The 13,358-nt window shown below is 30.9% G+C and overlaps 1 protein-coding gene across 15 annotated transcripts in view; it reads left to right on the top strand.

Annotated features, from left to right (window-relative positions):
* The first annotated feature begins 8,343 nt into the window (after positions 1–8,343).
* The window catches only part of LOC126755999 (potassium channel subfamily T member 2), a 294,777-nt gene continuing 289,762 nt past the window's right edge, over positions 8,344–13,358 (top strand). For 14 of the 15 annotated variants that reach the window (XM_050468780.1, XM_050468781.1, XM_050468779.1 and 11 more), the window contains exon 1: positions 8,344–8,714. In XM_050468780.1, the coding sequence (XP_050324737.1) occupies positions 8,562–8,714 (153 nt within the window). In that variant the 5' untranslated portion in view covers positions 8,344–8,561. The remainder of the gene's footprint in view (positions 8,715–13,358) is intronic. The other variant, XM_050468782.1, reaches the window with a different exon arrangement.

Here is a 13,358-nt window from a genome sequence, read left to right as displayed (position 1 = left end):
ATTTGAGAAGAATTTGAGGATATAAAAATCTTGAAAGTTTTGGGTTATGAAGTGTGTGTTTTGTATTCAATTCCAAATTATTAAATAATTGTGCTGAACCTGGTAAATGATGTACGTTGAGTTTTCATTTTCGAAGGAAGGAATTCGAATTTCAATATCTGTCACATTGATTCTGAAATGCCGATATTTGAAGACTTATATTTCGAATAATAATAATGTCAGAGACCCTATAAAATATATATATATATACATATATAGAAGATCAGCATGACTGGCTGAGTCGTTTTAGCTATTTCCATCTGTCAGTTAGTCTATATAAGTATATGTGAACTAATCATTCACTTTTAGAGATATCGATCTGAAGCTTTACTCAAGATCAGAATCAAGTTATTGTGTGGAAAATCTTTTTATTTGCGAGGTATCTTCACGAAATTAGGCACGAGTTGTGGTCTAAGGCAACTGTGAAGGGGATTTGTTCAGATCGAACAACTATGACATAAAGCTGTCATACAAACAATGAAATCCCAGCCAGACATATTTTGTACGGATGGATCAAAGTTTCCGGTGGGAGGAGGAATGGTGGAGAAGTACACTGTCTGGACCTTAACGATAGCTCCAGTGTTAGGCTTCCTGATAACTGCAGAAATTTCCATGTTAAAGAGGCTGCCATAAAGGTAGCAGCCGATTTACCGCTCCAGACACCCGCCTCTTTCAGAGTGGTTACAATCCTTTCCGATAGTAGTGCAGCGGTGTTAGCCTTGAGTTCGCTCACAGTGCGCTCAAGACAGTTCAGCAAGCGTTAGGCACCTACCGATCACTGTGCTGTCGCAAGGGCCTTCTGGCCCAGTATAGATCGGAAGAGGTCTAGAGAACTCTTCGCTTTCAGCAGGAGCCACCTTTCAATGCTGCAGGTATTATAACTGGTCACTGACCAATCGCGATGCGTTAAGATGAAATATCTTACAGCTGTATGGAAGAAGATGAGCTGGAATCATCTCACTATTTCGTCCTCCCGAGTCCTGCTTTTGCTAGTTCAAGGCAAAATTATCAGATGAAGTAATGCACCTAAATCACCAGAATTGTGATAGTTTCTGGTCAACCAAGTTTAAGCCAAGAGCTTAGAGCTTTTACTTTTGTTATATTATGAACTGTAAATTTATTTATTCTTAGTTTTATTTAATCAAACAAAATTCCGTATTCTTATTTTTATTGAATTTAAAATATTTTTCTGCATTGCCAGAAGGTTACGTATACGCCCTGCATATATTTTTATAGAAGTTAGGGTCTAATTATAATAACAACTGAAGATTATATGAGAAATTTTCGGGTATTGACATCCATTTAAATAGTAAATTATTATAATTTGTATGACTTCATTTCTACCATTATAATTTCTTGCCGCAGTAAAGTAGTTATCAGCGCTTTCAATAGGTTACGTATACGCAATGTATCCTTTTTCATTCCAACAAAGCACAGCAACTATATACAAGAGATAATATAGATTGTATTAAGTTCGCTCAATAATGTTACAAATTTTCACGTTTTGCAACCATTCATTAGGCCTAAACACTTCAGAGATCTGACTAGATTTCAAGGTCATACATCCACCATATTGTTTGGTTGTGGGAAAAGCTGCAATTTTTTTATTTGTTGCAATTAAAATATTAAAAAGAAATTCTGCACAAGCATTTACATTGTTTTGCGACAATGGCGTGTGGTAGCAACAAATGACCCGTTCAGATGCAGTGGACACCCAGTGTCGCACCACAAATAGCAGAAGGCAGCACTGCGGCGAAAATAAATGCAAACAAAGGGAAGGTAGGGAGTGTCGCGATGACACGAGCATAAAAATGAAATGCAATAAATATGAGAGCAGGATTAATTAGCATAATTGCAGCGGTTTTTTGAGGTGCTGGATTTGAGCAGAGTAAAATGAAAAAAGAAAACAAAAATGAATGGAGTTTCAAGTGCTTTTGGAATATATTGAAAAACTATAATTATATAGCAAACAAATTCATATTTTTTTTATCTTCACAAGTGCTAAATTCCATATAATATTTTGTATTGTGAAAGAATAGCAAAGCTAAGTGAAATTATGCATTACTATAGTTGAAAAAAATTGTATGCGCAAAAACAGCTACGATTCGCTTTCCATGGTACCGAGTGCAACTATTTTACAAACCTCTTTGCAATTTTAAATATTTGAAATCTTTATTGCAGGAAAAAATAAACACGGCGCACAGGAATGCAAAAGGTTTTTGTTAAACATGTGAATATACATTTGGCTGCGCAGTGCAAAAAAGGACTGTAAACTGTGAGCTTCTATTTCAGTGGCAACATTTTGATGGTATTTCCTTTTAGTGCAAGTAACAAAAAATATAAAAAAATTTTTTGAACTGTGTGATAAAACTACTTCAATAATTATAAAAAATAACAGAAAAAAACTCAAATGCGCACAAAATTTAATATAAATAAACTTTTTCTGTACATAAAAACCAAAACAGTAAACAATTGTGAGATAAAATTATAGCAAATCAGTGAATTTTCAACGTAGCATAATCAATTACTTTATAATTCCTAAATAAATATTTAAATTACTGCACCAATTTGATAAGCTGCTCAATGGTTATGAAAATATTAATAATTATTCGGAAGTTTTTTAAACTGCAAGTGCAAAAAATAATAATATTTTAAAGTATGTAGGAATAAATTAGTCCAAATGGTTAATTTATAATCAAATAACTAAAAATATAATAATAAAAACAAACCACAAAAAAAAATATTTAAAATTTTATAAAAAAAATAAAAAATTTCTTGAAGTCGTCAAATATTGTTTCACAGACGCAAAAAAATTTAAAAAATGTATTGACAAAATGACACTACTATGAGCAAAAACATTAAGAATTTGTGCACAATTGTAAAATTTTTAATTTATTCTTCAAAGTCTATATCGTCCCCTTCACAGTAATCCCCCTTGGCCACAATTCACTTTCCAATCTTCGTAGCGACTCATGCTTAATGTCTTTAATTGACTTAAAATGTTTTCACCGCAGCGGCCGTTTGAGTTTGCTGAATAGCCAAAAGTCCCACGGAGCAAACTCAGGCGAATACGGTGGTTGCGGTACGATATTGTTTAGAAAGAATCAATGCAGTATGCGACGGTGCATAATCGTGGTGCAAAAAACAAGAGCTGTCAGTCCATAATTTCCGTCTCGTTTAGCATAATACTCAAATAGTATTCCTTGTTGACAGTTTGGACGGACGGAAGGAATTCCGAGTGCACCACACCATGATAATCGAAGAAAACTTTCATACATAACCTTGATTTTTCACGCAGTTTTTCGGCTTCGGCACACCTTTGCCACGATATTCGGCCGATTGATCGCGTTAGCGCATTTGTCCAAGACTTATGGCCAGTAATAGCACGTTTCATGATATCCTGGTAGTCGGAAAGCATTGTTTCACAGACGTTAACGCGATGCTGTTTTGCAAAAAATTAAGTGAATTTTGAAGCAATCTTGTTTTCATCTTTCTTAGGTCCAAATAGTTTTCACTGATCCTCCCGACATTGCAATGATGCCAGTAAGATCTTTGAATGTTTATAGCGCCAATTCCACCGAAGACTTTTTCCAACATTCTGAAATTTTCGCCATCAGAAAATTTAAATTAAAAAGTCTTACTATTTGTTGCTTTCAGTAGTATGATAATTTTTCACATCTACCGATATCGGAGAATATCAGGATACTACTAGATTTCTCTTTTCGGTAATCAGTTACAATTACTTAAGAAAAACTTGTTAAAAAAGTTAAAAATCAATTGTATCAAAGAAAATAATAAAGAGAAAATCATTAATTTTCCTTTAACACGCTTTGTTCTGTCAGTGAATATGTAGATTTCGCTGTTGAAATTGTGATTGACAGAACAATTGGCCCAATCTTCTCCACAGGAGAATGAAAAAGATGTATTTAGTTCTTCATGGGTCCTTTTTTCTCGGTCGCAATGTCAAGTATCATATTATCAAGTATGACGCCTGGCTCCAGTGGCCTAAAATTTTGTAAGATTTGGCCGTGAAGACTGCCCTTTACCTCACTTGAATGTATATTGGCTGGATGGCGAATATAAACTCCAAAGCTACTGTTAAAGTTTTTCATTGTGCCCGTACCATGTGAAGGCTTAAACCTCGCTTTGGAGCAATGTTCTTTCTGCAGGAATTCCAGATTTGATGGACTTTGGAAGCCGTGTTTTCAATTTGTTCTCTCAAGCTTAGCTCTTTACTTACCAGATATTTGACTGAGCCCGAAATTGTAATAATTCAACATCTTAATGAGGGGAGATTGAATTACAAACTTTTCGTCCTTCTTTTGAAAAGACAGGATTTTATTTTCCGGATTAAAAGTTAGTCCGTGATCCTACGCTCAGTCAGCGGAGATCTCAAGGGCTCTCTCTATACGCCAGGATAGGTGATTAAGATTTAACCCTGAACAGAGATCAGCGAGGGCGTCCGCGTGGTAGAAAGCCTTTGAAACTCTCCCTGTCGAAGAGAAGTGATCTTGTAGAATAATGTGACCTAAAGCAAAGTGGATAGGACTCTTCCTGGCAGGTAAGATGATCTGATTAGCGATTTTTATACCTTGCTAATCGTATTCTTATAACTTATATATTGCTTAGCATATGGCTTATTAATGTCAAAAGAAGACATAGCCGATAACAGTGCAGCCGTGTCAGCTACTAAATGCACCTTCATTTCCTTTACCTTTTTCGGTATGAAGATAATTTCGGCCTCCCGTCATCTACTTGGCAGACACGTTCAATATAAATGCTGGCAGCGTTGTGAAACAATAGAAATGCGTCGTTCTGCTAGAGAGCGAGAAATATACCAACTGTACCGTCTGCCTTGAAAGGTTTGAAACGACGAAACACTTTGGTAACAATTTCCTCGGTGAACACGAGACTATCATCCTGCGTGGTAATAAAACAGTTTAAAGATATCAATCCTCCGACCTTGGAAAACGAGTGCATAGTAATATTTTATTGAATCCTAAATACTCCTAAATACTTACAGTCTTGGCTGTCAACCAATAATACAATCTGCGTATGGCCTTTCGATAATTTTTTTTTTTAATTTTTGCCATTCCATTTGCCCTGTCTATTTGACAACAGAAGAAATGCCCCGAGTTGCGTTCTAATATTCTGAGCTTGCATTTTTATTTACGCCAAGCAGTTTGATATGCAACCCAACATTCATCATTATTGAATCATCTGGCCTTGTTAATGGCCCGGCGAGAGTTTCGTAGAAGGTTTTTTAGCTCCTCATACATCCATTGTTGGCTTGTGGTGGACTTTTATAAAAAAAATATTACTATCTAACACAATTTAGGTAAAAAAGCATTAATAAAATAGTATAAAAATTTTAAATAAAAATTCTAAAATGAAAATATTTGAAAAAGAAGCAAACCGCTTATTTTAAAAATATTATGGAATCGATAAAAAATATATTTAGTAAGAAATAAAAACATTTGGAAAAGACATTTAGCTAATAAAGGTTATAAAAAAATTAACTATAAAATAAAACGTAAAAAGTAAAAAGTAGAAATATTTGAAACAGAATAAAGCTACCTACTTAAACATTTAAATTAAAACTATAAAAAATAATAAAATTAGCATATAAAAAATTACGAAATTAATTTTTAATAACAAATAATGTGTATGAAAATAATTAGAATAAAAGTTATAACTATTTATAAAAAAAAAGGAAAAAATTATTTATAAAACTAAATTATTTATAAAAAAAATGTAAAAATAAAAATGAAAAAAACCAAACGAAGTTTGCTGATTATTTTTATTTTTATATATTTTTTTCACTTTATTATATTTCCTTTAAATTTTCGAACTGTAGTTAACAAAATATGGCTCTTTAATATTTTTAGATTTTCGTAGGCTAAAGCGGTTAATATGTAAAATATTTATAGATTATACAATAGGCCTGAGTATAAATATCCGATAAAAGAACTTTGCTATAATTTCGAAATTCGCAAAAAATTGACTGACTAAATTTATACCAAACAACTGTTGTATGCTGTAAAAACAAAATAAACTTAATTATAATATATAAATACATTAGTACGAGCATTAGTTAAAAGCAACATTAGCTTAGCTGCATATACATAAGTAACTGTACAGTTAGCTGTTAGTAAATAAAAATAAGTGTATATAAAAAAGAGGAAAATGGTAAAAGCTTTAATTAACTGTTAAGTGAAAGAGTATATATGTATACAAACCAAACAACAATAACAAAAAAAAAATAACAATAACAAAAAACAACAAAATAGTTAAAAAAAAACGACAAAATAGTTAAAAAAACAACAAAATAATTTTGAAAAAACAACAAAAATTTTAAATCTGCTTATTAAATATTGTATGTCAAATTTAGAAAAATAATTAAGTAATCGGCTTGCGGTGAAAATTAGTGCAAAAAGTTTTTAAATTTAAAGCGAAAAAAATTAGTAAAAATTAACCACACATTAGCAATAGCAATCGATCACAAATTCATATATATGTATATATAATATATATTGCGAAAAAAACTAACGCAAATGCAAAAACAAATATGCGTAATAAGCCACACAAATATTTACCGTTATTTCATATGAAAACAAATAAGCAACAAAGTAACCAATAATCAGCTAATGAACTCAGAAGTCAATTAAAGCGCCGCGCAAAGTTTTGTGGGCGCGCAAAAAAATTAAAAGTCAGTAATTAAGCACATAAATAACGAAACAAAAAAATTAAATAACGCAGTTAGGCAAATTTTAAATTAAATAAATATTAATTTTTGCCAAAAGCGCAAAACACCAAAAAAATTCTAGTGAAATTGGCGTGAAAGCCAAAAAATTGTTAGTGTAAATCAATTAAGCGCAATTTGTTTTCATAATTTCACGCAATAACAACAACAAAAAAACGGCTATAACAACAACAACATACCATCCGCATCGCCTGCTGCAAGCTTGCTTAATAATCTAAAATAAATGGCATGTGTGTGTGTGTAACAACAAAATCGAAAGCAAAACAACGGTAAATACCGGGTTTTTAAGTGCATACTCAAATAAACACAAAAATCGTAATTAATTCAATTTGTGCGAAAGTGTTAAGTGTAAAGCGCTTCAGGTAATAGCAAATGGCCAGCCGGCGGGCTGCGCGGCGCAATGGTGGCAAGAATAAAATTTCATGCTGCTAGCTAAATTAAACTGGCGGCAGCAAATATTGTTTTGTTTCGCAAGTTTATGAACAGATTTGCGAGCTTTTGGGAGCAAGCGTGGCTGCAACAAGCGCACACACACACAGCACAGCACGTACACTTACATGTGTTGGTGTGTGTAGTTGTGTTTTATATGTATGTAGTGGCGTAGTTTAAGCGATTTTGTGCTATTAATGTGTAAGTGTTAGCAAATATGTGTGCTTCGAAATAGCGAGGCAGTGTTGAAATGTGTGAAAATGTCTACGTGCCTGAAAGTATGCTACGAATAATTGATTTTAAAATAAAAATATTATAAAACAGCGCTAAAGATTTAAAATTAAGCTAAAAGGAATTTTAATTAAATAAAAGTGATTAAAAAAATTAATATAATTAGAAAAATAATTTTAAAAAATTAATGAGAATAAGAAAGTCAAAAATTAAAACAAATTTAAATTAAAAAATATTAAAAAATAATTAACAAAAATTAACAAACTTAAAAAATAATTCAAAAATAAAAGAAAATTAGTTAATTAAAAATATTAAAAAAATTTAAATTTAAAAAATGGTATTAAAAATTATTTCGAAAATTGTAAAGAGAAATAGTTAATTTAATCTTTTTAATTTAAAATTAAACAAATAAGAAATTGAGTAAAATATTTGCAAAATAATTTAGAAAAAATTAATAAACTTAAAAAATATTTAAAAAAAATTTAAGAAAAAAATTAATTAAAATGATCAAAAAATTAAGAAAAAAATTCGAAAAATGTGAAATCGAGCCACAATATTTTAATGAAAAAAGTTATTTTAAAAAGAGTTTTAAATTAAAAAACTAATAAACTTGCATCTTAGTTTGCACTAGCAGTTTGCAGTAGCTGTTTTATGTCGCACGCACTCAACGTAGCATATAATGCAACACATGCGTCTAAGCCTGCTATTAGCTACTAAAACACTGCGTTAAATGTTCCTGCTGCACAAAAATAAATATTAAAAAAATTTAAAAAACAAGTAAATTAAATATAAAAAAAAAATTAAATATAAATATTTAAAAATAAAATAATTAAATATCAATTTTTAAAATATTTAAATAAAAAAAATTTAAAACAAAAATAATTAAAATATTAAAAAAAAAAATTAATTCTAAATTTTTACATTTATTGCAAAAATCCATAGAAAATTAATCAGCGTCTAGCGCTTAACAGCAAGTGAATGCCACAATTTCCTAGTCAACTGCATTACCTCTGCAGCTATCTACACATATCTCTTTGTCGCACTCAAACACACACACACACCGTTACAACCGCATAAGTATGCCGTTATATATGTCTCGATGTACATAATAGCCGTTTGCGTGTGCATATGTGTGTCCACTTTTAGCTGTGCAATGCCGATTAGCATATTTGGGAAGCGTCTAACTGCCGCCCATCAGCGTGTGAATGCAACGAAAAAGACAACAACAAAAGTAGCAGAGTGGTTTGTCGTTGTAAGTTGTTATTGCTATTACTTTCTTGTTTTCCTTTTCTTATGTTTTGCTTACATTTCCAATTGATTTGCTTTTCATATACGAAATTCTGCCATTTAGTATATATAATTACTCATTTTATGTCAACGCACTTTACTCCGTCTCTCTCACTCTCTCCGCTTTGTGTGTGCTCATTGTACATCATACTGTATGCTGCAATACATGGCGTATACGTAACGCACTTATTCGCTTTAAGTAGTTATTTAGATTTGCATGTTGTTGTTTACATTATATTTTTTTGTTGTTATTTTTATTAATCTTTTTATGCAATATTTTTTACTTATAACAAGTTTTAATTTACATTTCATTTCCATTTTTCTTGGATGACTGCGCTGTCACTCAAGTTATAAATTTGCGCCTAAGTATAGGCAACAAATTAGTGAATTTAATGTAATTTTATATATTTTTATAAATTTTTGATAATTCACAGCGTATATAAAGAGTATTTTGACCGTTATTAGTACATAATTATTATTTTTTTGTTAAAAATATGCGTTATTGCTTCGAACGGTATTTTGAGAATTCAACTAAAAGCGTTTTTCAAAGTTCAGAAAACTCAATACTTCATAATCCTTCATAAAAGCAATATTATTTACTTAATGCATACAGTTTTCTATTTAATTGCACTTTTATTACTAAAATACAAGCATATAGCCTAAATGTAGGCAACGTTTCTCCAAAAAATCGTCCTCTGCGTCCTCTCAAGTGTAACTTCACAAAAAAGTTTAAATTTTTAGCAGAGGTATATATATAAGCCATGTCTAGCTAAAATTCTGAGAACTTGCATTGTTGGCATTATATAGAGTTTCGCAATTATTACAGCTTATTGTCATATGCAGAAGAATTGACTATTTTTATACGTTTTCAAAGCTAATAGTCGGCAACAAATACAAAAAATGTAATCAATATTTTTTTGCTCAAACACATATTCATAACGCCACACGTTGCTTTAAGAAGAGAACATTTATCCTAAATGTAGGCAACGTTTTTGCATATCAAGCTTCATTTCGCATTTTAGGCACACAATTGGTTATCGAAAACTGCTAAGTTTGTGTTCTTCAGAAATAGCTAATTCCGATTTGGTCTTCGAAAGCAGACATTCAAAAAGCTTTAAGCACAACATGTCAAGCCCGAGAAGAAACATTATACTAATATTTTGTGCTTATGACGTTATCACATCCAAGAACTATATTTAAACACAATATGATGCTTAAATTTTTCTAAACTACCCAAAGTCATTCACTAGCGGCGCCTAGACTAAATTCCATTACCACAAAATTCTCACAAAACAAGCTTGAAAAGCTGCCTTTATCAATTTTAATCCATTACTTTTATTGCTTTCAACCAAAAACACGACAAAATCGCTTTATGCAATTTCACTTTTCACCTTTGTGCCACTCATAATGGTAAATCGGTTTCAAACTCACAATTTGCCATGAAATCTTTTCCACAACTTTTTGCTTCATCTGTCAGTTGCAAAGCTTTTAGCATTTGATACTATACCGTTATAATATCACTTGCCATAAATGGCCACATAAAATTGCTTAACCACTCGCATATAAATAATCGTACATAACTGTTAACATATGTAGTACGAACATAACTGGTTTTATGTAGCATTCATATGCGTTGTTGTTGTTTTAGCACATGAAATTTGCTTAAGCGTGTTGAAATCTGCTCGCTTCAATTTCAATTTTGTTACATAATTGAATGCATGTGCTAATCGAAATACAAAAATCGGATTAAATTTAGATTTTTTTGACACAAAATTTGTTTCGTAATGAAAAATGCGTGTGGCATATATTATATACTTTATACACATATATAAATATTTGAGTACATATGTGTGCAAATATATTTGTAGAAATTGTCGGCTGTCAATACCAAAAGCATTCGGATAAAATGTTCGCTTTATATATTTTAGGAAAATGTATGGAATTCCAAATTGAATGGAAAGTGGTCGTGGTTGTGAAGAGATTTTGCATATTTGTGTACTTGCAGTAAAATAAGAAAATTTATGAATTTTGCGAATTCATTGTATACGAGCGAAACACGAGTTGAGTGCAAATTCTTCAGGCGAGATTACAAACCGTTCGACTGCAACGAAATCGTGTTACACAACAAAATTCCGTCACATCCCCTATATGTTGCCAATATAGTGAAACCTGTGCCGCTTGGAATAAATTGTTGTACATTGTTTAAACGATTAAAAAAAGTTAAAAAGTTGCTACTTGTTTGAGGCTGTAAAGGCGAACATAACGATAAGATAAAGGCCACTACAATATTTATGTATATTAAACTAATGCGGCTGAAATAACTTAAGGTTGAAAATAATTTTTGTACACTCGAAAATTTTATTCGAATTTATAAAATCTATAACTGAATTTTAATAGAATTGATGAAATCAATAACTAATTGGGTTGCCACCTGTTTAAAAAAATTAAATCCAAAAAGTCGTACATCATCAACTTTAAAATAATGGAAATAGTTAAATTTAAAAAAGTTTACAGTTTATTTATTTTTTAGTATTGCCACCTATTTCGAAATTCTGAATCTAAAAAGAATTGAAAAATAAAAACAAAGAGTTTAATACAATTTGAGCACTAAACTGCAAAAGTTAAAAAATTAGCAATAGTGGAAATTTTTTTGGCTGAGGTTGCCACCTTTTCATATTTGTTTTCAATTGTTAAAATTAGTATTGCAAAATGTGGATAACCATAATAGATCTGCGAAAATTACCAGTTCTAAATATTTTTTTAAAAGGTTGCCATCTGTGCGAAGTTTTTAAATTTAATAAAATTGTTAAGAAAATCGTGTTTGAAATTTACAAAATATCTATAAAAATTGAAGTCCACACTAATATGTATATGTATGTATGTATTAAAATACAGCAATAGTTGAAATTTTTTTTGGAAAAAAGATTTTTGTTAAAATAAAAATTAGTATTCACAAAATTGGATAACCGAAAATTTCAACATAAAATAATCGCAATAAAATTGATAATTTTTAATAAGTATATTTATACAAAAAAGTTTAAGTTCACAAATACCGCATCAACAAAATTGCAATAAATTGATTATTTTTTAAGTATTGCCACATATTCCTAAAAATTATTAAATTATAGTAAAATTTTTATCACAATATGACTAGTAAGCTGCAACTAAACATAGATGTAGTTGAAAATTTTTTACAAAGGTTGCCACTAGTTTATTTTTTTTTTGTTTTGCAAGTTGAGTTGAAAATTTTGATAAAGGTTGCCATCTGCTTACATTGTTTTTGCAATTAAAAACAGTTGTAGTTGAAAAGTTTTGGTAAGGGTTGCCATCTGTTTACATTTTTTTGCAATTAAAAACAGTTGTAGTTGAAAAATTTTGGTAAGGGTTGCCACCTGTTTAGATATATATTTTTTTATTGGCTAAATAAAAATTGATTTTGTAATATTTTTGTATGTATGTATATATGTTTCAAACACAATATGTGCGAAAAAGCCAACAGTTTTAACTAAATTGAAGATCGTTGCCATATCTTAAAAAAAATGTTTAATCAAAATTAATAAGCCAGACGATATTGGAAGTATTGCAAAATATAAAGAAAACAACAAAAGTTTAAGGATTGTTGACAAACTTTTTTTGGGTAAAGTTACGATCGTAACTGGAGGAAAGACACTCAGTCACAGACTCTAAATATTATACACTATAGTTGACTTAGACATGTCCGTCTGGCCTCCTGTCTGTTCGCATATACACGAACTAGTCCCTCAGTTTATGAGATATTGATCTAAAATTTCGCACACGTTCTTTGCTCATCAAGAAGCTGCTAATTTTTCGCAACCGTTGATATCGGAGCACTATAGTATATTGCTGTCATACAAAGTGAACGACATTTGACGAGATATCTACACGAAATTTGGCACGGATTATTGTCCAAAGTAATACTACAACATCTGATTTTAAGGTTTTTAAATCCGACGACTTCGGCATATAGTTCCCATACAAACCCAGCGATCAGAATAACTTTCTTATATAGAAACCGCTTTCTTTGTGAAAAATGTTATAGCTTCGATGCAGCCGAAAATAACGTGTTTGCTCGTTTTAATTTATTTTCTTATTCAACATTAATTTTTTTCACATCACTGCATTTTTGGGCAGTTTCCCCCAAAAACAAATCTCTCTTGTAATAATTCTTTGTTGCAACCTTAAACATTTTTGGAATTTCATATTTTTTCATGAATTATTAATGCCTCTATTTATTTTAAATTCATTTGTAAATCTCGGCTTATTGTGTTAAAATCTCTTTGAGCAATCAGTTGCCGTAAATTTCACATTTTTTTCCGTAATTCAATTAAGTTGGGCGAAATGCAATCAACAGAAAAATGATGAATAACAAATCTGGCAATGTAATGGCTGTAATGGACGCGTCTAAAGCACGAACAGAGTTGCCTGCATTTGTTTGTATGTTTACTAAGCAACTGGATAAATAAGTATGTAAAACCTGTCACGAAACAACCGTTATGTACTCTGTTACAAACTGACAATCGCTCACTGTCTTCTTCGTGTTGATAAAGCATAACAAAATTGGTTTTCAATTGACTTTCCATTAATATCT

The sequence above is a fragment of the Bactrocera neohumeralis genome, chromosome 4 (genome assembly GCF_024586455.1).
Source record: "Bactrocera neohumeralis isolate Rockhampton chromosome 4, APGP_CSIRO_Bneo_wtdbg2-racon-allhic-juicebox.fasta_v2, whole genome shotgun sequence".
Taxonomy (NCBI): Eukaryota; Metazoa; Arthropoda; class Insecta; order Diptera; family Tephritidae; genus Bactrocera; species Bactrocera neohumeralis.
Note: the sequence above shows the minus strand (reverse complement) of the source record. Positions and strands in the feature narration are given on the sequence as shown.